The 23,128-nt window shown below is 39.3% G+C and overlaps 2 protein-coding genes across 5 annotated transcripts in view; one reads left to right on the plus strand and one right to left on the minus strand.

The window, feature by feature from the left end:
- LOC131930587 (TOG array regulator of axonemal microtubules protein 1) overlaps positions 1–9,211 on the plus strand; it is a 45,199-nt gene extending 35,988 nt beyond the window's left edge. For all 4 annotated transcript variants that reach the window (XM_059287135.1, XM_059287138.1, XM_059287136.1 and 1 more), the window contains 9 exons: positions 26–112; positions 281–429; positions 1,352–1,510; positions 1,937–2,063; positions 2,228–2,331; positions 2,489–2,687; positions 2,811–3,027; positions 5,471–5,557; positions 5,674–9,211. In XM_059287135.1, the coding sequence (XP_059143118.1) occupies positions 26–112; positions 281–429; positions 1,352–1,510; positions 1,937–2,063; positions 2,228–2,331; positions 2,489–2,687; positions 2,811–3,027; positions 5,471–5,557; positions 5,674–5,936 (1,392 nt within the window). In that variant the 3' untranslated portion in view covers positions 5,937–9,211. The remainder of the gene's footprint in view (positions 1–25; positions 113–280; positions 430–1,351; positions 1,511–1,936; positions 2,064–2,227; positions 2,332–2,488; positions 2,688–2,810; positions 3,028–5,470; positions 5,558–5,673) is intronic.
- A 181-nt stretch (positions 9,212–9,392) lies between these two features.
- On the minus strand, positions 9,393–20,599 carry LOC131930589 (cell growth regulator with RING finger domain protein 1). The gene is made up of 6 exons (XM_059287139.1): positions 20,416–20,599; positions 18,032–18,144; positions 11,629–11,809; positions 11,331–11,505; positions 11,098–11,205; positions 9,393–10,940 (listed from the first exon to the last, which is right to left on the minus strand). The coding sequence occupies exons 1-6, from the start codon at positions 20,529–20,531 to the stop codon at positions 10,407–10,409; spliced, it is 1,227 nt and encodes a 408-aa protein (XP_059143122.1). The 5' UTR covers positions 20,532–20,599; the 3' UTR covers positions 9,393–10,406.
- Between the last annotated feature and the right edge of the window lie 2,529 nt (positions 20,600–23,128).

Raw genomic sequence — 23,128 nt, forward strand, 5'->3', positions numbered from 1 at the left:
AAGCCATCAATTGTCTGATATTCAGATCACAAACCTGAGGTCCCAAGTATCCAGACTTGCTATCACAACTGTTGGTGAAATGTTTCTCTATCTGAAGAAAGGGATGGACACGGTGAGTCTGCCTGGCTTGGCCACATTTATTGTTTAAAGATGCTGTATAAACTAGCATTGCTTGAAGTCAATTAGCTGTAGTAAGTAGCAAGTGAAAATAAAGCAAACCATACGTATTCATGACATGTTTTCTTGTTTGATTGATTGTCATGTGCATTTTCTGGTGTAGGAGGTAGAGCTGACGACCAAGACGTTGCTGATTAAAGGTGGGGAGAGCAACCAGTTCATCCGGGAAGATGTGGACAAGGCACTCTGTTGCCTGGTGGATAACACCACACCCCAGAGGGCGCTGCAAGGCATTGTGTTGGGCGGAGCCTCGTAAGACTTTTAGCTATCAATTTAACATAGCTCATAAACTGTCCTCTAAAGCTAAATCCCATGGATGTGCTCATCAACTCTCCTCAGTATTTCTTGGGCTAAATGCTTAGTTTTGTGCATGGAACATTTATTTATCTGAAACACTGGATATAATTGAAATATATATTTCATCTTATATGTCAAGATCAAAGTTGTTGCTTGACTGGGATCCTTATTAGGTACAGAAATCAAAATGCCTGAAATGATTTCATTATTTGTCACTCCTGAAGAAAAAATCAGCATTTATGTAATGTTTATAAATAGGGTTGGGCAGAATGGGTAGGTGATGGCATACATTTGCTCTTTATAAAAATCAAATGTTTACCATTTAAGATCTTTGGGTCACCAAAATGGGATGCTGTGTTTAGATTAGGTAGTTTTCAGGAAAGCTTATTGTGAAGCAAATTATTATGTTCATTAAAATAATAAGTAATTACAGTTTAGATAATTGACAACAGTAAGAGGATAAAAAGTGAATACACTGAATTGGCTAGGGTTGGGCTTTAGTTTCAAGTTGCAAAAAGCTATACCTTAATGTTGTTCACTTTAGTAGGGTTAAGTTTAGTTTGGTTATGTCACATTTAAAGTAGTTTTGGTGTTAGGTTGGAACTTAATTAGAATGGCTTTAAATCATTTAAATTTTTGGCATGATTGTGGTAAGGTTAAGAATTGGTTGCATTTGTTATATTGCTTACCCACATAACATCTGCATTAAAAAATATATTGTGTAGTAATAAGTAAAACTAAAATATATATTAATGTAGTATTATTTGTGTAATAGTCACATACAGGTATATCCTAGCATAATATAAAAGTAATATGCTTTGGTAAAATAAGTATTAACATTATTATTTAAATGAATCTTTTCCTCACATTCTTGCAGTCATAAAAATCCACAAGTTCGTAAAACTTCAGCCCAGTTTTTAGTAGAATTAGTTGAAAAAATGGGATCTGGTCGCATTCTTAGTGGGGTGAAGGATATCACTGACAAGGTCTTGCCTACAGCTGCACACTTTTCATTGGATGGCTCACCTGAGACAAGGTTAGTGCAATTATTGATCACAGGGTTGGTGCAGATGTAGACCACAGGGTTGGTGTAGATGCAGACCACAAGGTTGGTGCAGATGTAGACCACAGGGTTGGTGCAGATGTAGACCACAGGGTTGGTACAGATGTAGACCACAGGGTTGGTGCAGATGTAGACCACAGGGTTGGTGCAGATGTAGACCACACGGTTGGTGCAGATGTAGACCACAGGGTTGGTGCAGATGTAGACCACAGGGTTGGTGCAGATGTAGACCACAGGGTTGGTGCAGATGTAGACCACAGGGTTGGTGCAGATGTAGACCACAGGGTTGGTGCAGATGTAGACCACAGGGTTGGTGCAGATGTAGACCACAGGGTTGGTGTTAGTGTAGACCATCAATAAAAAATCCTATTAATAAAACTTTTCTTCTGTCATCTTCAGATACTATGGTAGAAAAATCCTTCATATGTTAATGGCCCACCAAGACTTTGAACGCATGTTGCCCAAATATTTACCAGCCAACACACTGAGGAATGTCCAGGAGGTTGTGGAGAACTTAAAGCAGAGGGTAAGTTGCCCTCATATAAGAGCTAGTCACACTCACGTAAGGGCTAGTCCCTTTCACATATAAAGGCTGAACTCTATACCTTCATCTAAATTTAAGTTGCAGCCAGTTCTGCTGTGCTAAAGTCATTAGAAGCTTGTGCTAATATATTGAGTTTAATCCTCTAGGGGCTGGGTGAACGCCCCAGTGAACTTTCTTCTGCAAGGTCAAGGAAGTCTGGACATGGGAGCAGCAGATCCAATTCAACAGTCAGAGGAGGGTCTGCTAGTAGGTGAGTGCTGGGTGCAGATAATCCAATGACTTCTATTCTTACCTTTTGTAAGATAATCTAGTGCACTTTTCAGATATACATTCCATCGTTTAATGTTCTTTTAACAATATTTAACCAGCTAGGACACATTTAATTTACCATGACATTATTGTTTCAGCTCTGCTGATAGTGGGGTCATTGGCCTTCAGACCCAGAGAAAAGCATTAGTGAGAACAGATGAGGCGCGCATGGAGGAAGTGAAAGCTATGCTTGGGCAGCTGTCAGCAAACAACTGGCAAGAACGCTATGATGGTGTCACAGAGTTCCAGAAGATGTGTGAGACTTATTCTGCTGTTGTTTCTAGTCAAATCATCAAGGTAACTTGGCGTTTCTTGTACGCCTATTAATGTTAATGTGTTACATAAAATGATATTTTTGAAATTAAAAGATGAATTCAAATATTTTTTTGTTTAAAAAAAATGTGTGTTCTCTGTTGTCAGATTTTTGATAAATTCCTGCCGAGGCTGACTGACTCCAACTCCAAGGTGAACCTGTATGCCCTGAAGGTGCTGCTGGAGGTGATCCCCCTGATCAGGGAGTCCATGTCCAGCGTGATCAGCATGACTGTGGCTGCTGTAGCCCCCAACCTCAGCTCCAAGAACAAGGACATCAACACAACAGCTGTAGAGATCCTGGACTCTCTCATTGAGAACATAGGTTGGTATCAGTTCTACTGCAATACCAGCTCAAAATTGAGTTTGCCCATCAGTTCGATACTATATAGGCACACAGTAACCACAGTCATTAACTCGTTCCCGCCGGATGCGACTAAATGCGTCCTCCGGGGGTTCCGCCTGATGCGTCTAAATGCGTCTGGCCACACCCCCCTACTTTTCTTTTCAAATTGATAACGAAATCACGCATGCCCAAGATTTATACCTAGAACCACGTTGTAGCGAGATTCCACGATATTTCAATAAAAAAAACCGGAAGTTTTTATCTTGCGTGGTTCATTTTCAAATCGTGTTTTCAAGAGAGTAGGAGTGCGAGATATTTTTGTGATTTTTATTGTGATTTTTGCTGTGTTTTTGACTTATTTTTAAAGATGGCTTTTGAATTCCTTCAATCTATAATTGATGGAAATAAACAATTAAGTGATGGAGAAGAAGAAGGTTCTGATATTGAGATGAATAATGTTGACTCTGAGTCTGATTCTGACTTAGACGAAATTCCTGATGAAGCTGACATGCCTGACACTGAATGGTCTGATCAGCTGTCTGATGTGACAGACAAAATGGGCTTCTTAAATGAATTTGAAGGAATGCTGCATGAAATGCCCGCTGACAGTCTACCATTAGACTACTTCAAATTGTTTGTCACTGATGAATGCATTGAAAACTTCGTCATTCAAACGAATTTGTATGCAGAGCAGTACTTTGCCAACCAGTCTGCTGCTAAAAAGACCCAATTCAAATGGACTCGAGTGAATGCTGATGACATCACTAAGTATATTTACATCAATATTATGTTTGGCCTGCATCAGATTCCAGATGGAAGACTTTACTGGTCTTCTGATCCTATGTGGAGGGTACCTGCAGTGGCTGATGTGATGAGTCGTGACAGATATGATGCCATACACCAATTTTTTCACATCAACGACAGCTCGCAACAACCCGCTAAAGGCAATCCTAACTATGACCCTCTCTTCAAGGTGAGGCCTTTCCTAGACCACATTAGGCACATCTGTGTGTCTATTTACAAGCCACAGCATCAACTTAGTGTTGATGAAGCCATGGTTGGCTTTAGAGGAAGACTCGGCTTCAAGCAGTATATGAAGGACCAGCCAACTCCCTGGGGGTTGAAAATTTGGTGCTGTGCGGAGGCGAAGTCGGGATATATACTCAACTTCAAGGTGTATACTGGGAAGAGTGAAAGGAGCTCCACGAATGGTATAGGATATGATGTAGTCATGACTATGACAGAGCCCTTCCTAGACAGGCAACATGAAATTTTTTTTGACAATTTTTTTTCATCGCCAAAGCTAGCAGAGGATCTGCTTGCTCGAGGCACCTACTGTTGTGCCACCATCAGGCCAAACCGTAAAGGCTGGCCTTTCAAGAAATTGAAGCAGAAGAGAGGGGAGTGCAGGATGCAACAGAAGGGGATGCTTGTGGCTTGTCAGTGGACAGATAAGCGGCAGGTCAATCTTATCTCTACCAACTCCAATCCTGCCATGGCCAAGGTTCAGCGCAGAACCAAAGAAGGCCCCATCGACGTGGAAATCCCCTGCAGTGTAGACTCCTACAACTCGTACATGTTTGGAGTGGACCTGGGTGATCAACACAGGTCCTACTACCCTGTAGGCAGGTCAAGCCATAAATGGTGGAGGTATCTGTTCTGGTACCTTATCCAGATATCCATTGTCAATGGCTACCTGCTAATGAAAAAAATGAACCCTACATCCCCTCTTAGTCAGAGCCATCTGAAATTCAGGACAAAGCTAGCACAGCAACTACTGGCAGGGAAATCTACAGCTGCAACAAGGCCCCAAAACTTGCCTAGTATTGCTGGCGTTGCAAAGCCTTTCAGCCCCCAGCACATGCTCTCTACCATGCCAGGCAGAAAACGCTGTTGTTATCAGTGTGCCATGGAAGGGGCAAAGATGCCCAGTGGCAGGACCAAAGAGACAACCAAAGGCTGCCACTTATGTCAGGTGTATCTGCATGCAGGACAATGCTATAGTGCATACCATGAAAGCCTAAGATAAATTTTGTATGCATTAAATGCTAAAAGTACAACATTTTTTGGATTTTCCTTCATTTTATGTTGTTGTTTCATGTTGTTGTGTCTGTAAAGCTATATTTTTCTGAAAGCTAATCCATTTATGAGTGCCTTGGTAATTTTTTAACTTAAAATAAATAGTGTTTATATAGTGAAATTAATTTTTTAAGAACATATATGTTATAAAATATGGAGTTACTTCCCTTTGTTCAGGAATGGGTTTGTAAACAGGAAGTCGGGGCTCAGGAGGGAATGAGTTAATGAATTTACAGCATGGTAGCACACAGTTAAAATAGCACAAAAACAGACAGTTAATATAGCACAGCAGCCGACAGTTTAAAATAGCACAATAACAGTTCAAATGTTGTCCATGTTTCAGATCTGCCACTGTTGATTCAACCTTTTGCCAATCAAGCCCTCAATGCCACAGCCAGAAGTAAAGCAGATATGGTGGACAAAGTTTCATGTAAGTTTTCTTTCATTAGATTTTAAATGTTTACAGACTAAGTTGGGAAGGTTTACATTAGATTTTAAATGTTTACAAAGTTGGGAAAGTTTACATTAGATTTTAAATGTTTACAGACTTGGTTGGAAAAGTTTATCCCCGCAAACAGAAACCTGTGGTCTTGCATGTGCTTCCTCTGGTCTGGCATCTTCTGGGATCTATGAACGCCAGCGGGGCAACTGTCCATGGGGGGAGCAACGACCTACGTCGAGCAACAGGTACTCTAATCAGCACCCTGTATGACTGCATGGGCCAGGGGCTGATAGAGAAGGCTAGCGCTGAGCCAAGCAATACACAGCGACAGATACAGACATTACAGAGTTTGATAGACAACAGCTGAATGGGACTACAAGGAAGTTGACAGGGGATGGTGAAAGTTTTCTGCAATAAACAGCTTCATCTGATGAACATTCCTTTTGTATTGTAGTCCAAACTCAGTGTCATACAAGATTTCATTGTGATAGTCCATTTGTGGTAGGTCTACTGTGTAAGGTAATGTAAGCTTTTCATTCCTCCACTCAGTTACAATTCATCAGATTTTGTAAAGCATTTTTTCCTATTAAATCCTGTCTTAAATCCATCCATTCACAAGCTTGACAGTGTCAATACTCATGGTTGATTTGAATCATTTGCTCACATCTGTGTCCTGTATGTAGAAATTGACATGTATTTATCCTATACAAACTTGCTTAGTCCCACTACGGTCTACATGTGTCAGTGTCAGCTGTCATATCTGAGATGTCCATTTTTTACACTTGGCCCAGCAGCTTGGGAAGTTAAGCTGGTGTTGATAGGTCAGCATGACTTGACTAACTGTACAGTATTATAAACTTTTGAGGTATTATAATCAATCTAGGTCAACATGACCTCACTAACAACTGTACAGTATTATACATTTTCCTTTCCATAGAAATATTTTTACCTTACCAAGTGGTAAAATTGTTTTCTCTGAAATCAACTGCTCATAACTAACATAACAAATTATCGTTGACTAATGTCTGCTTAACTATCTTATTTACCTTAAGAATGGTGGTACATGATTGTTGACTAGCACTGAACACCATTTAACATTTCACTACAGTTCTACTAATAAATTAGTTAAACACCTAGTGTGACGAGCCAGTATTGTTGTATCTTGCATTTCCTCAAGTAAAACAAGCCAAGATCAACAAGGTTGATCATGCCCCAGTGTGTTGGGTACTATGTCCAGTTGTGTGGGCACTAGTGCCCATGGTGTGGGTACTAGCTGAATCCAGTTGTGTGGGCACTAGGGCCCATTGTGTGAGTTTAAGGACCCATTGTGTTGGGTACTCACTAGATCCAGGCGTGTGGTTTCTAGGACCCATCATTGTTAGCTTGTCTGTGATAAAACCAGTCATGAACTACTGTGATTCCTAAACTATTGTTTTAGTTGCTAATATGTTTACTATTGTAATACATATGTCTATTTTACATGAATATTCTCTATTTACCTTAGAATTTTTTAACAATGTACAAATCCATAGTCCTCTTTAGAATTTTTAACTTAAAAGACAATATTTTTACCTTTAAACATATCAAGTAACTTGAACAATAACATTTTTATGTTTTGCACTTGTATAGTAACTGTAAATACAAAATTATGACCTTTAAAAATGTAGTATTTTGGCTTGTGTGTAGTTTGCATTGCCCACACTTGGATGTGATATGTGGTACACATCTATAATGTTAAATCCAACTTTGTGTTGTTCCAGTCCAGTGATTTACTTTGTGGAACATTGTTTGCTATTTATCAGATGCCTGCCTTAATTGGTTGCATTAATCAATGTATTTACCTATTACAAGTTGTTGAGGGAAAATTTATTTTTTGCAAAAAAAAAATTAACTAATTTTCCCTCTATGGTGCCAGATTTCCCCCTGTGGTGCCAGATTTCCCCCTGTGGTGCCAGATTTCCCTCCTGTGGTGCCAGATTTCCCCCCTGTGGTGCCAGATTTCCCCCTGTGGTGCCAGATTTCCCTCCTGTGGTGCCAGATTTCCCCCCTGTGGTGCCAGATTTTCCCCCTATAGTTGGCTAAAGGTGAGCCCAGCTGGTCCTGAGCTCTAGTCCCTGAACACTTCAACAGACTGGATTCACTAAGATGGTGGTGAACAATTATTCTAACCTATAAGAAAAAAAAATAATTCACTGCCTGTTGTTGTTAAAGCCATCTTCCCTACTACTAATATAAATGCATATATATAAATCATTAAACAGCCAATATTCTGATTGTGTAAATTAAAATCTTATTGTAATGAAACACGGAATTTAAAAATATTAATTTATTTTTACTTCATGATTCAGATTTATAATTTAAAAAAAAATTATTGAATCCTATTTATAAAAAATGCGTTCCTGTTTTAAAGGTAATATCAACAAATACTGTGATTAAAAATAAATTAGACAACAGATGTATATATTATAGGCAAGTGCTGGTGTTAATGTTTGATACAAAGTTTATTAAGATCTTGTATTTACTTTTTATTTCATATACATATTTGGGCTTAAAAGAAACTTTCTACTTTTACAGCTCAATCTATAGGCCTAATAACTTAATTATTGCACATCATTTAAAAAATAAACATGTAGCTTGAATACAGTGTGTAAATATTCCGTCCACCATGACCTAACTTGTACATATAAATAACTTATTAAACTATTTGTGTATATAGTCAATGATTCAGATCTGTGAACTGCTTTCATGATCCTGACAAGTTTATCACAGTGTGGCTCGAGATTTGAAGTTACCTTGTTTTAAAGATACCACTGCAGTAATTAATGGGTGTTGCATTAGAACTGAAGTATCCACATCATTTTTTTTTAGTAAAATGTAACAGTTACATTTATTTTCTATTTATAAATGTCAGCATTTGTCCGTCCATTGGAATTTGTGATTGCTCTCACATGGGTGTAGGTTGGCAATCATCACACAAACATTTATTTCAATAGTCATTCATTGGTTTCATATATGTGAGGGCCAGGGTAAGATGGTTGTATTTTCATTTTACTTATTTTACAAAACATTTTGGAAGTTTTTAAAAATATTTACTCATGATATAACTGCTTATATTTTCAGTTGTAAGCTAGCTTAGTTTTGCCACATTTTTATTTAAAATACATTCTTGAAAAATATATACATTTTTATAATTGCAATTTAATTGCAAATTAATACTTGAAAGAGTACTTTGATACATTTTTACAGTACTTTGTTACCCAACTGACCTGAGGACTACTGAACTAACCTAGAGCTGTTCTTTGGTTAATTGCTGTCTGCTCATATTGTTTTAGTTCAGAATTGTTTTTGTAGTTTTTATCTAAAATTAACAATAGACAGTGCACACAAACTTGGGTTTTAGTGCTTATTAAATCCTTTCTGCTTGGTATAAAAAATGAAATGATAAAGAATGTTTATTTTTTGGCTCCATTTTAGATTTCAACTGCATATGATTAAAAAACTGTTTGTAATTTTCTTGAAACAATAAAACTACAAGTATACTTTGTTGTTCTTACTTTTCAGCCAAAAAAATTAAGTAGTTTAATTTAGTTGCACATACCTTGAAAAACTTAATAAATAATAAACTGAAAATATGACGAGAAATAAAAACAGAGAGCTTTTGTCCTTTTTGACTAGCCTTCTCATCTTTAGAGTTTGGATTTTTTTTATTAGAGAACTGACTTATCTGGTGAACTTATTACAGTGAGTTTTATAAATGTTTAAGTTACCAAAAACAGTGAGATAACACATTAGATAAGATATATGGAAACAAAGAACAAGACTGCCATGGTTAAAACTTTTCTTTAAATACGTAAATGCATCATTTAAAATATAATAACTTACTCTCACTTGAAAATATATATGTAGCTTTTTTAATGGCCATAAGAGAATCTGGTAATGAAATGTAAATTTTAGGTTTTTTTTTATATTTTAAGAAAGTCTTCAATCTGGATCCTGGGCTAGAGCCTGTAGGACATCTCTGAGTCTACCTAACTCTGATAGGTACCTAACTTGTGTTAGGGAAATCAAGGTTGCTGGGCATAGTGCTGACCACACTATCCCTTCATCTGCCCTATTTGTCTTGGGCAGGAAAAAATGATAAACTAAAAATACAGCTCAACTCACTAAATCTAGTTTTGTTCAAATAAATCTGTGATCACAAAAGTACAAATAGTAATCATAAGAACACCCTGTCTGGTTAAAATGGTTTCAATACAAGCATAGAGAGAGGAGACAAGATTTTCACACTACATCAATCATACAGATCTACTACATATATATTTACATATCGGCCTACAAAGCAGTTGACCACTACTAACCATTTTTGTATGATAGGTGTAAGATTCTTGAATTGTAGATTTAAAAACATTTAGAATTATGCTTGCTAATGATTGAAAGTTTGTGTATGTTGGACTGGTTATCTTTAAAAAAAAAATTACAGTTAACAAAGTTGTGTTGTTTAGAAGTAAGAAATGTTTTAACTTAAAAAGCAAGGATTAACTATTTAACTGCTTGAAAAACCACCAACTAACAACCAACTAAAAGTTAAAGCAAGGATCAACTATTTAACTGCTTGAAGAAATTCCAAACTAACAATCCAATAGCAAAATTAAAAAAAAATTATCACAATAGTTTATCACAAAGTTTTACTGACAGAAAGTATCGGCATTTTTTTGTTATGTCCAGTAGCCAGTTAAAATAACAATGTCCATCATATCCATTGTTGGATACAAAAAATGCATCTCTCCCAGAGGCTGTCAAAATGTGCATTGATAGCCTGGAACATACCACTGTTTTGTTACCTGAATCCAAAAAATGCATTGAGTCTGAGGTTAATCCTCTCCCAGAGGCTGTCAAAATGTGCATTGATAGCCTGGTGTTGGAAGTCATGGAGGGAGCTCTCATCCTCCTCACACTCATCAAGCAGGAAGTAAGACTGCAGCACTGATCTACACATGGGGCACTTGTCCAGCAGTTTAAAACAACCTAAGCAAACACAGGCATGTCTGCATGGCAAAAGAGCACACATGACTGGCCTAGTTTGACACACTACACATTCAGGATGAGTATGTTCCCCTGTTGTGTGTTCCAGTTCTGCAGTAGAGGCTGCTTCTGTTGCTAGGCAACTATGATTTCTTTTACTGTGACCAGGATTTTCTGATGGCTGCAATGTAGAGTCTGGACTGGCAGGTAGATCAGCTGTTGTTACACTGTCAGCCTCATCTGCACATCCAGTTGCATCAGGTACAACAGTTGTATCAGGTACAACAGCTACATCTTGGACTTGAGTCACCGGATGCTCAGTTTTTGTGTCATTTGACAGAAAAAGAGGCTAAAATAAAATACAATTTTTTTTTAGGTTTGACATCTATGCAGTATGTGGTGTAACACCCTATGAAGTATGTGCTGTCACACCCTATGTTACCTTGCAATTAAGCTCTGCTCCCAAATGATTGATATTACCTTCAACTCCATATGTTAAACCTCACCTGTAATGAGTACAGTTGAACTCCATATGTTTTCACATAATTTCCTATAATATTGGACTTTTGCACAACTTTGTCATCTTGAAGGTGAATTATTGATATTAGACCTATCTGTAAAGTTTAAAGATAAAGCAATCACATTAAGCATGAAGGAATGACACAATACTACACCAAAAATAAAATGTTTAAAAAGAATTTCCCCCACAAAATTTTCTAAAAATAATAAGCCCACTCACAACTGAATTCATTTTGTCATCTTCTTCAATATCATCTACATTTTCATCTTCACACTTTGGGGCAACAGTGAACACAGTGACTGGGTAGCGTTTTCTAGGCATATCACCAAGTACATCGCTGGTGACACTTGCTGGACATGGCAGGTTTATCTCATGCCCTCCAGCAGTACTCAACCTGTAGGTTTGTAGCCAAACATAAGATGCTTCAACATTGATCAAAATTTCTATCCCTTTTACAATTTAGTCATTATTACCAAGTATTTTAAAAATATTTAATAACTTATTCAACTATTCTTACTCTAGGGTATCACAAAATAGTGGATCTAAAGAAGAATAGTCTTCAGTTTGCTTGTATTCCAGTTCATGTCTGATGTGGTGTCCAGGTTTAAGCATAAAATCATGGACTGGATTAATTTTAGCACCCCACAGAACAAATACTTTGCCTGGGCACAAACTAGACAGGTGCAGTTTTATTCCATCTTTTGTGAAGAGAAAAAAATATAAACACACTGTCGTACAAACAGGAATTGGAATAAAAAAAAGTAATTAAGCTAATACACAGTTTGTTGTAAGCAGATCAATATAAAAAAAACTTTTCTTCTTCTTCTTTATTCTTAACTATTAGTGTTGAAAGGGATCGAGATTTATCTGCCAGTGGGTTTGAACTCGACTTTTTTTTTCTTTTCGAATTTATCAACCATGATCTTTTTGCCGACTCGACCACGCCTCCAACACAATTAAGGATACGTGTCAACTGGTTATGCACCATTGAGGCCATTGACTCCGATTTCAGCCTGCTTTTCTTTTTGGATTTGCTCCCTTTGTCCAACCAAGAACAAGCTACAAGGCAGCAGTTGTTTGATTTTGGAGTTGTCTCTGCTAGAAGAGTTGCTGTCCCCAGCTAACGAGCCTCATCTGCCCGAGGGTACGAACTCGAGACTTTTCGGTTTAGCAACCATGAGCTTTACCGACTCAACCACACCGACCCTAAAAAAAGCTTTTTGAAAAAAAAAATTCCTTAAATTTTGTGGGTAGCAATTTATTTTTATTGATGGTCTATGTTTTATGGACAGTAGTACAGAAGGCTCATGTTATTACTTTGTGACAGCTAGAAAATGTGCTATACTATAACAGATAAAAACATTTTCAGAACTGCATGTTTTTTAAATTACAAATTAAATATATGTAACTAGGTGTAGTTACCAGAGACGATAACAACGCAATAGTGCAGGTGTTAGGCTGATAACGATCACAAAGCCGCTGTCAACTTTGACACGACTTGGCTGACGAAACAGTGCAGGTGTTCTATTAATCGGACTGATGAGACAACTGCGTAGTAATCGGAAGGCGAGATATTCGGATTGAACATAACTGTGATAGAACCGAATACGATTACGAATACGAAGGGATATATAGGAAGGCGACAGTTGAAAAAGGAAGCCGAACTGTAGAGACGTGAGGAGTAGGAGATCGGGGGATCAGTCAGTCAGTAAGAGGAGTATCAGAGACAGTGACAGGATCAGTATCAAGTTGGTTATTGAACGGGTTAGCCGTATTGTGTTAATAAGGACGATAGACATGTGCATTCAGTTATGTGAAGACTAGTGAGGACTGTTGGGGGTCAGTTGATTCAGACTATTATTGTGAAGCATTTCTTTTGATTCATTATATTATTGTGAAGCATTTCTTTGATTCATGTAATAAAAGGATCAATGGTGAACCTGCATCTTCGAGTATCTATACTGTGGTCGATGTTGTGTAGAATGAGTGGTTAGACTCGTTAACATTTGGCACTACAGGCAAATAGACTCATTACATTTGGCGTTGTCGAGCAGAAGATGCAACTACGCTCGGTCACATTTGGCGCAGCGAGCAGGGTCACATTTGGCGCTGCGGACAGGATGATTCAATTAGACCAGCCGCTTTAGGCACCCATTATCAACCTAGATTCAGTTCATAACTGTGGTTCGTGTGTGTGTGAATTCGGACATTCAGGAACAGTGAAAATTGAGGAACGAGGAAAAATTTTCATACACACACGGTAAGAAAGGTCTTTTCTTTTTTTACTCAAGGAATAAAAATTATAATGTCTACTCTGGACGAGAAGCAGACCCATATTGTGGTCCTGCCCAGAGAGTCCCACATTAACAAATTTTACGGGGACGGTGATCCAGCTTTAACCAACAGGTTCAGTGAAGAGGTCAAAGCGGCCTGGGCCTCGAGATACATGTCACCAGAGGAAAGATTAAGACTGCTGATGGGCAGTATAGGAGAGACGGTTAGGGCAGAGGTCAAATGCCACGATAAAACCATCCAATCAGATCCAGATAAGGTGCTGGATCTAATTATGGAGACCTTTGGGGAGAGACGGTCGGGATCGCAACTGCTATCGGGGTTCGTAGGCTTAAAGCAGAGAATGGCGGAGAGTGTGATGGAGTATTCACACCGAATGAACAGGGCCTTTGATTCGGTAAAGGGCAAAACACCTGACATTGATGTGCGCCTACTGAGGGACCATTTCATCGAGGGGCTAGCAACCCCGATCTTAAGGAGAGAGTTGAAAGAAGAGGTCTACAAAGACCCGCAGTTGACCTTCCTTCAGGTCAGGAACTCAGCGATCCGCAGGTCCGAGGATGAGGACCAATCGAACTGTTCGGTAGACAAAGTCTCTGTGCCGGAACAGAAACAATCCCCACCCACAGGGACCGGCACGATGGAAACCATGATGGCTCAACTGTTGGCTCACCTGGATAAGGTTGACCAACGATTGGAGAGGTTAGAAAGCAGGTCAACAGCTGAGAATCAGGGCAAAAACGGGACAAAACAGAGACAGGTTGGACAGCCGCGACCTGCCGGTCCATCGCTCCGGTGGACGGCTGAAGGTCGACCAATTTGCTTGTCCTGCTCACAACCCGGACATATGGCACGGTACTGTCCGGTGAAACGATCGCCCTCTGTAAGGCAGGTCAAGGCTACAGAGCGGCGAGGTTATGGCGTAAGAAACAAAAGGAAACAAATAATGAAAGAGTCTCAAACAAGACTCGAAGAGAAATTATCAGATATTGAAAAAATGAACTGTGAAATGAACTTGAATGTTGAAAAGTTTCAAGTGAACAATTTGTTGGCTAAGAAAAATGATGATAAGGAAGAAATTGGTAGACTTAATAATGAGATCTCAAGGTTAACCATGAAACTGGATAGGGAAAGTTCATGCAAAGTAAAAGCACAGGAGAAACGTTCATCTTTAGAGTGTCTGTTATCTGAAGAAGAAAATAGAAAATTTGTACCTGGTTTTGCAAAAATTGCCGCACCGTTGCATGACTTGGTAAACAAAATGACAAAGAAACACAGTAAGGAGAAAAAGAAAGGTAAAACACAACTGATAGGTGAATTATGGACTGATGAATGCCTGAACTCGTTTAAGCTATTGAAAAAGGCTTTGACAGAGGCGCCGATATTAGGATACGCGGACTTTGACAAACCATTTCGGCTAGAAATTGACGCCAGCTCTAAAGGTCTGGGAGCTGTGCTATCACAACAACAAGAGCAAGGTTTCAGGGTTATTGCGTATGCCAGTCGAGCTCTGAAGGAATCAGAGAAGAACATGACAAATTACAGCGCCATGAAACTAGAACTTTTGACATTAAAATGGGCTGTGACTGAAAAATTCAGGGACTATCTATTAGGTGCTAAATGTGTGGTATACACTGACAATAACCCCCTCAGTCACCTAAAGACAGCAAAGTTGGGATCCATCGAACAGCGATGGGCAGCAGAATTGGCACTCTTTGACCTGGAGATAAAATATCGCCCGGGGCGGTCCAATGGCAATGCGGACGCCTTATCAAGGAATCCTTACGAGAGACCGGGCGATGAGGAAGAAACGCTGACAGGAATATGTGAGGTCAGAGCGTCAACAGATATCCCTCACGGGGTGCAAGTGATGCGAAACGGGCAGACCGGGGTGGAGCACATATCCACAGAGCCCGGACATATGGACATTAGTGATTTTAATTGCCTTAATCACAAAGAGATAAGAGATGCCCAGAGAACGGATAGTGGCTTACAGCCGCTGTTGAAACACGTCCAGGAACAAAAATTCCCAAGAAGAAGGGAAAGAGAACAGTTTGGTCGGGAAACAAAGAAACTACTGAGTCAGTGGGACCGTCTCAGTATAAAGGATGGTGTTCTCATGCGGAGAATTCATGACCAAATAGATGGGACAATACACCAGGTGGTGGTGCCTGGACAGTTACGAGAAGAAGTGCTAAGGTTGGCACATGACAGGGCAGGACACCAGGGTCAGGACAGGACGCACAAAATATTACGACGGAGGTGTTACTGGCCCAATATGGAGATGGAGGTCAAACGCCATTGTGAGGCTTGTGTGAGGTGTCAGCATGCGAAAATGCCAGTTGTTAAAATGAGACAGCCATCAGGACACCTACTGGCGACAAAACCACTAGAGATTGTGGCTATGGACTTTACGTCGTTGGAGCAATCATCGGATGGGACGGAACATGTGTTGGTAATGACTGATGTATTCACCAAATGGACTGTTGCGGTGCCCACACGAGATCAGACGGCCAAAACAGTGGCAAAGGTCTTAATAGAAAATTGGTTCATCAAATATGGCATACCAAGACAATTACACTCTGACCAAGGAAGGGCCTTCGAGTCAGAAGTAATTAACCAACTGTGCAGCCACTACGGGATCAACAAATCTAGAACAACCACATTTAATCCGAAAGGAAACGGACAGTGCGAGCGGTTCAACCGCAGCATGCATGATTTGCTGCGTACGCTAGAACCTGAACAGAAAAAACGTTGGCCTGATTTTCTCCCAGAGTTGGTATATCTATACAACTGCACCCCCCATGCCACAACCGGCTTTTCGCCACACATGTTACTGTTCGGACGGGAGGCTCGACTCCCTCTTGACTTGTTCCTAGGGAAAAAGGAAAGTATGACTGGCTCATACACCGCACTAGAATATGTGAATGAACATATGAGACGAATTAGAGAAATGTACAGGGTAGTACAGGAAAGACTAGAACATGAAGCACGGCGAAGGGAACCGCCGGTACAGACAAAGGACCCGCCACTCAAACTGAACGACAGGGTATTACTGCGTAGCCACCCGTTAGGCAGAAACAAAATCCACGACCTCTGGGGACAGGAGATATGGCAAGTCGTGGAGATGCCTAAAGTAGCAGGTGGCCCCTTTAAGATAAGACCCATCAATCACACCAAACCGGATCGGTGGGCGAATATTGCTCAATTAAAGAAATATTGGCATCGGCAAGAGGAGCATTTACACACAAAGAAACCTAAGACAATTAGGGAACCGGAAACTATAACGGAAATTCACATACCCATCCCGGAACCATGTCACCATCAACAGCACAACAGCGATACACAAGTGGAGGATAACGGCAACAAAGAGGATCCCGTTCCTCCCAGAAGCAGAGAGACAGTAGACCATCAGATAAGTGGTCCGCGGAGAAGTTTGAGAAACAGAAAGAATACGAAATTTTTTGTCAGCAACCATCAATTCTTTCATGGTCGCGCTGGTATGAGAACAGACTGTTCAAAAAGTTATAAAAGTGAACTGGTGAAGGCACCAAACGAAAAAAGGTGGATGTGAATTCTAGAACTGCCTTGTGTCTGAGGAATATGATGTAGACACATTTGATATGTGAAATAGGGATAACTGTCAATCTTTTACGAATGTGACGACATTGACAGTGAATGGAACAATAAATTTTTTTTTACGATGGTGCGATGGACATTTAAGAAGTGCACCTACCAAGCGTTGTTTGTGGTTGAAAACACACAAAAAAAAGGCGGCGGTGGATGTAACTAGGTGTAGTTACCAGAGACGATAACAACGCAATAGTGCAGGTGTTAGGCTGATAACGATCACAAAGCCGCTGTCAACTTTGACACGACTTGGCTGACGAAACAGTGCAGGTGTTCTATTAATCGGACTGATGAGACAACTGCGTAGTAATCGGAAGGCGAGATATTCGGATTGAACATAACTGTGATAGAACCGAATACGATTACGAATACGAAGGGATATATAGGAAGGCGACAGTTGAAAAAGGAAGCCGAACTGTAGAGACGTGAGGAGTAGGAGATCGGGGGATCAGTCAGTCAGTAAGAGGAGTATCAGAGACAGTGACAGGATCAGTATCAAGTTGGTTATTGAACGGGTTAGCCGTATTGTGTTAATAAGGACGATAGACATGTGCATTCAGTTATGTGAAGACTAGTGAGGACTGTTGGGGGTCAGTTGATTCAGACTATTATTGTGAAGCATTTCTTTTGATTCATTATATTATTGTGAAGCATTTCTTTGATTCATGTAATAAAAGGATCAATAGTGAACCTGCATCTTCGAGTATCTATACTGTGGTCGATGTTGTGTAGAATGAGTGGTTAGACTCGTTAACATTTGGCACTACAGGCAAATAGACTCGTTACATTTGGCGTTGTCGAGCAGAAGATGCAACTACGCTCGGTCACATATAGAAAACTAAAATTAGAGGTTATTTTTATATAATAACAAGAAACATGTAAAAAAAAACATTCATGACCTGAATACATGTAGGCGTACATGGGCCAGGTTTTTTTAAAACCTAATGTAAATGTAATATTGTTAAAGAAAACATAACTGCAAAAAAAACCTGTTTTACCTGCAAGTTTTTTGCTTCTCTCCTCTATACGAATAAAAAAAGGATTACAGACTTTCACCATGTTTGTCTGTTCCACACCAGTTTTAGTAACAGACTGCCCATTCAAATCAATTCTAAAAACAAATTGACATATACATATAGAACAAGCATAGTATGAAGCAATCAAAACATAAAATTCACATTTTAAAATTATTTGATACTTGCTGATAAGCTGTATCCACATTTTCCTACACTAGTATTGCTCATTTCACATCAATCACATAACTAGCAAAAAGCCTTGACCTAGAATCTAGATCTATAGGTAAATATTTAGAGAAAACCCTTGGTATTTCATAGTATTTGCCGCCAACCAATCAAACGCCAACGCGTTTTGGTTGGCAGCTGATGTCACGATGATGTCACGCGACCCGTAAACACTGCGTTTTTGGAGCTAAAAAGGACTGAAAAAGCCATTATACTTACCTACTTCTATAGCATCATACATAATTTTATAAATTAGTAAATTAATTAATTAATCAACTAATTAAATATATCTAATGGTAATGAAGGGTGTTTATTTTGGTTAAGGCACGACGCATAACACTATGCATGCGTGGTATGTGGCCTGACCGACAGAAAGGAGATTGTTTATATTATTGTTTTGAGTTTAAATTTAATGCAACGAGCCCGCCGGTTGGTTGAGGCCATGCCGGGGGGACGATCTGTCCGGGATTCAAAGTTGTCTTCCAAAAATAGTTATGTTAGGTTGTTAGTAGTATTGTAATCTCAAATAGATATTTTATGGTTAGAAATTAGGATTAGGCATATGCAGAGGCGTAGCTAGGGGAGGGCGGCCGCCCCGGGCGCCGACCCTAAGGGGGCACCAAAAGGGGTAAAAAAAAATTTACAAGCTCATTTTAAGCTGCAGTTTTGAATTATAAACAGTCAAAGTAAAGAAATTTAACGACTGAGAGCCTTTGCATACTGATTTAACTGTTTTCTACCTTGATTGAGTAACTGTAAAAGGTATATCCTTAAGAAACAGTGACCGGAAAAACTGCTTTCCAGCTTTCCTAGATGGAGGGGGGGGGGGGCGCTTTTTCGAATACTAAAACCGGAAAAAAAAAAGGAATAAATAACCCGTATCACTCAGAAAAGAACCCATGGAACTAAAGCGTATTTACGATTGTGTAACATAAAAACAAGAATTAGTGACGTTTAAAATCCGCTCTACCATTTTTGTCCAAGATGGTGGGGAGGAGGGGGGGGGGGGCGCTTTTTCACCCACAAAAATCGCAGGATTTGTACTGGATCGGTTACTAGATAACTCTTTTAACACTTAAAAAAGAAATGTTTTTTCCTCTAGCTTGTTTCATTATACAATCAACCAGTCAACGAAATACCCATATCGTATTCCAATGTGAACAATAATTTGCTATTGTATGTCAATTGTATGACCTTAATCTAACTAACTTAAAATCCAAATATATACTATATCATAAAAGAGACTGTTCCAAAGATAAAACATAAAAAGACTGTCCTAAACGAATTAGCACCATTACAATATTTTTTTTCTGACATTACTAATCTTTATCTTTAAAGGATAATGCATCTTATGGGGAATTTAATTGGCGTTGAGTTAAGATTTATGGAACGACAATCATACAGCGTAATTATTAATTTTTTTCAAGACTGTAGCACACATACACACACACACATATATATATATATATATATATATATATATATATATATATATATATATATATATATATATATGGCGGGGCGCCAAACTGAATGTTCGCCCCGGGCGCCGGGAGGGGTCGCTACGCCTCTGGGCATATGAATATGGTAGGACTAGAGACTAGGGTACAATTTTACTTTTAGCATTGTCACATTGACATCAGCATGCCATGTGTGTATTAAAGTGTATTTTACTATTTTAGTTATCTACCACAGTAATCTAAAACCCTTTATTGATGGAGAAGATTAATTACTAATAATTACTTTAATTAGTATGTCGCAAAACTGGTATAAAAATCTCCCACATCTTTAGATCTAGATCTATCTATATGCTACTAGAATCTAGATCTATTATAATTATAGTATTTATAGTAATGATAGATGATCTATATATGGCTTTTGTCTTTTTTATTTCTATGTGGATACACTCATCATACTCATAGACAGTCATAGACTCATCATACTCATAGCATAGACAATAGACGTAGAAGAGTCTGAAATACTCTGAAGGAAGAGTGAAGCTGATTCAGCTGAAGGAGTGAGAGTCCCGGCGGACTGTCACACTGTCAGGAATATTTTCGGAAGTCTATCAATAATAAATTAATAAATTATAGTAGATCTATCAGACATCGGTATACCTCAGTGCTAGTGAATTATCATACCTATAAAGCGAAATAAAAACGGTCATTGCCAAAAAGCAAAGGATTATAACAACAATGGAGGTAACGTTTGAGTAGCCTGCAAACCATAACAACAGAGGGTTCGCCATACTCCCCATTTTTCTAGCTCACTCTTTACACTTAGAAAAGCAATTTCCTTCTAAAAAGTAAATATTATTATTATGCGATGTAGGCCAAGCGGTCTCTCTAAACGTCGCAACATACCAAATAATATTCTTACATCATGGAATATAAATTATAGGTGCCCTGTCAAAACGGCCCGGGACAAATCGGCCCCGTCAAAACGGCCCCGTTAATACGACCCCGTCAAATCGACTCCCGACAAACCGACCCCGTCAAAATAGCCCCGTCAAAAGGGCCCCGACTTATTGGCTCCCGTCAAATGGGCTCCCGTCATATTGACTTGCGACATATAGGCTCCCGACAAATGGGCTCCCGATATTTAGGCTCCCGACAAATGGACTCCCGACATATTAACCCCTGACAAATAGGCTTAGGACATATTGGCTCCCGACAAAGCGGCTCCCGACATATTGGCTCCCGACATAAGGGCTCAAGACAAATGGGCTCCCGGCAAATGGGCTCACGACATTTTGGCTACCGACAAATGGGCTCCCGACATATTGGCTCCCGGCAATTGGGCTCCCGACATATTGGCTTTTGACAAAATGACTCCCGACATATTGGCTCCAGAAAAATGAATGATATGACCACTATTGGCATAAAAGTAACCATTGTGTCCTACCTCCAATACCACCATAACCTCTTTTTAATGCCCGAATGAAATTATTTTTTCATGAACCAACATTAATTCACAAACAAATCGAGCCCTTAACAGCTAAATTCCACCAATTCTAAAGTTTTGATGTTTAATTTACAACAGAAAAGATCTGTTGCTTAAAAGCGAGCACAGAAGTGTAAATGTATGACATACATGATGTTAACATGATAACAGCATTTTGTTTTGATAACCTACAAGCACAGTGGCGTAGCGAGGTCGGGTGTCACCCGGTGCGGCACTTAATGGTGTCACCCCCCCCCCCCCCCCTTTGATATAATTTTCGATTTGTACTTAGAAGACTATTTAACTTTAACTAATGGATCTGGAAAATGGCATTTCATTCTATAAATTTTACAATTTTTCGCCTTTGGTGTCACCCCCACCCTAAATGGTTACACCCGTTGCGGTCCGCAGCCCCCGCCTCGCCTTCGCTACGCCTCTGCGTTAGGCTACAGAGGAGTTAAACGAAGAGATCAACTTCTACTTACGATGGATATTTTTTAATATATAAATATTCTGAAGGCAACATTTTGTATTTTATATGTCCTGATTTTGTATTTATACTATATTATTATGCTTGCCTACTACTGCTAAAAAGTTTATTTATAGGCTGATTCTCTCAATGTCTTGCACGACAAAGTGATATAGCCTGTAGTGTTATTATAACGATTGGGCTCTGTTTGACCCACAAACACTGAATCCCACTGCCGAAACGGTGGGGGGAGGGGGGGGGGGGGCTTTTTGGAACTTTTAACCTTTTTCTTTTTTAAAATTATTTATATGTAACAAATATTAAAATTCCATTGTAAAAGTTTTAATTTTTTATGAGGGAAAAGGGCACCTATGTGCCTTGGGCCCCCATGCCTTGCTTACGCTAGCTTTACGGTAGCTACGCCACTGTGTCAGTGGTCCTTTTGTCTGGAGCCAAATTGACAGGAGCCTTTTTGTCGGGAGCCAAAATGACGCTAGCCTATTTGTCGGGAGTCGTAATGACGGGGGCCGTTTTGTGGAGAAACTAAATGGCGGGAGCCTATTTGTCGGGAGTCGTAATGACGGGGGCCGTTTTGTGGAAAAAACTAAATGACGGGAGACTATATGTCGGGAGCCAAAATGACGGGAGCCTATTTGTCAGGAGCCTTATTGACTGGAGCCCTTTTGTCGGGAGCCTATATAACGGGAGCCTATTTGTCGGTAACCTAAATGACGGGAGCCTATTTGTCGGGAGCCTATACGACGGGGTCCATATGTCGCTGGCCCTTTTGACGGGGCCGATTTGACGGGGCCGTTTCGTCATTGGCCGAATTGACGCCGCACGAAATTATAATATGAATGTTGAGGCTTAATAATTGCATTTTTGAAGCAATGTACTCAGAATTACTACACGATACAGACGGAAAATAAAACAATGACCAAGTTTAGGTATTAATTAAACTAGGAGTGAGTTTAAGAATCTTAAGAGAAAAAAATTCTTTATTATGGGTAAACCATAAATGTCTTAAATGACGTCACGTTTTTCTGACAATGTGTTCACCCCCCCCCCCCCTCTTTCCGTCGCCACACAGGCCAGACCCCAAATCTAAAAATTTAAGTCACGCCTCAACATTCAACTGTCTCAAAATCAAGGTTTTTCTTTTTTTTTTTAAAAACCCACATTTCTTTGTGAAATTTATATATACATTCAACACTGAGTATAATCAGTATAGTCTGTATAATGTAATTTAATATCAGTATGAAAAATTCTTCCTTTTAAAAACAGGAAATAATGGCTAAAATTCAGTGTCTAATATTACCTTTAAAAATACCAAAACCTCATAAGGACCTTAGTATAGTATTTGAATATAATTTATCATTTAATTTATCAAACCATGGGTTCCCAACTACATTGGCCTAGGCTAAGTGTCTTACTTCAAGTGT

This window comes from Physella acuta, unplaced genomic scaffold (assembly GCF_028476545.2).
Source record: "Physella acuta isolate Inbredline_101_S28 unplaced genomic scaffold, ASM2847654v3 ptg001808l, whole genome shotgun sequence".
Classification (NCBI taxonomy): domain Eukaryota; kingdom Metazoa; phylum Mollusca; class Gastropoda; family Physidae; genus Physella; species Physella acuta.

Bases quoted from the DNA above. Each gene is read 5' to 3' on its own strand.
- LOC131930589 (XM_059287139.1), bottom strand. From the start codon at position 20,531: ATGGGGAGTATGGCGAACCCTCTGTTGTTATGGTTTGCAGGCTACTCA. The intron at 18,145-20,415 runs GTATGATAATTC...ATTTGTTTTTAG, and splicing joins GTTTTTATTTCGCTTTATAG to AATTGATTTGAATGGGCAGT. The intron at 11,810-18,031 runs GTAAAACAGGTT...TCTTCACAAAAG, and splicing joins GAGAAGCAAAAAACTTGCAG to ATGGAATAAAACTGCACCTG.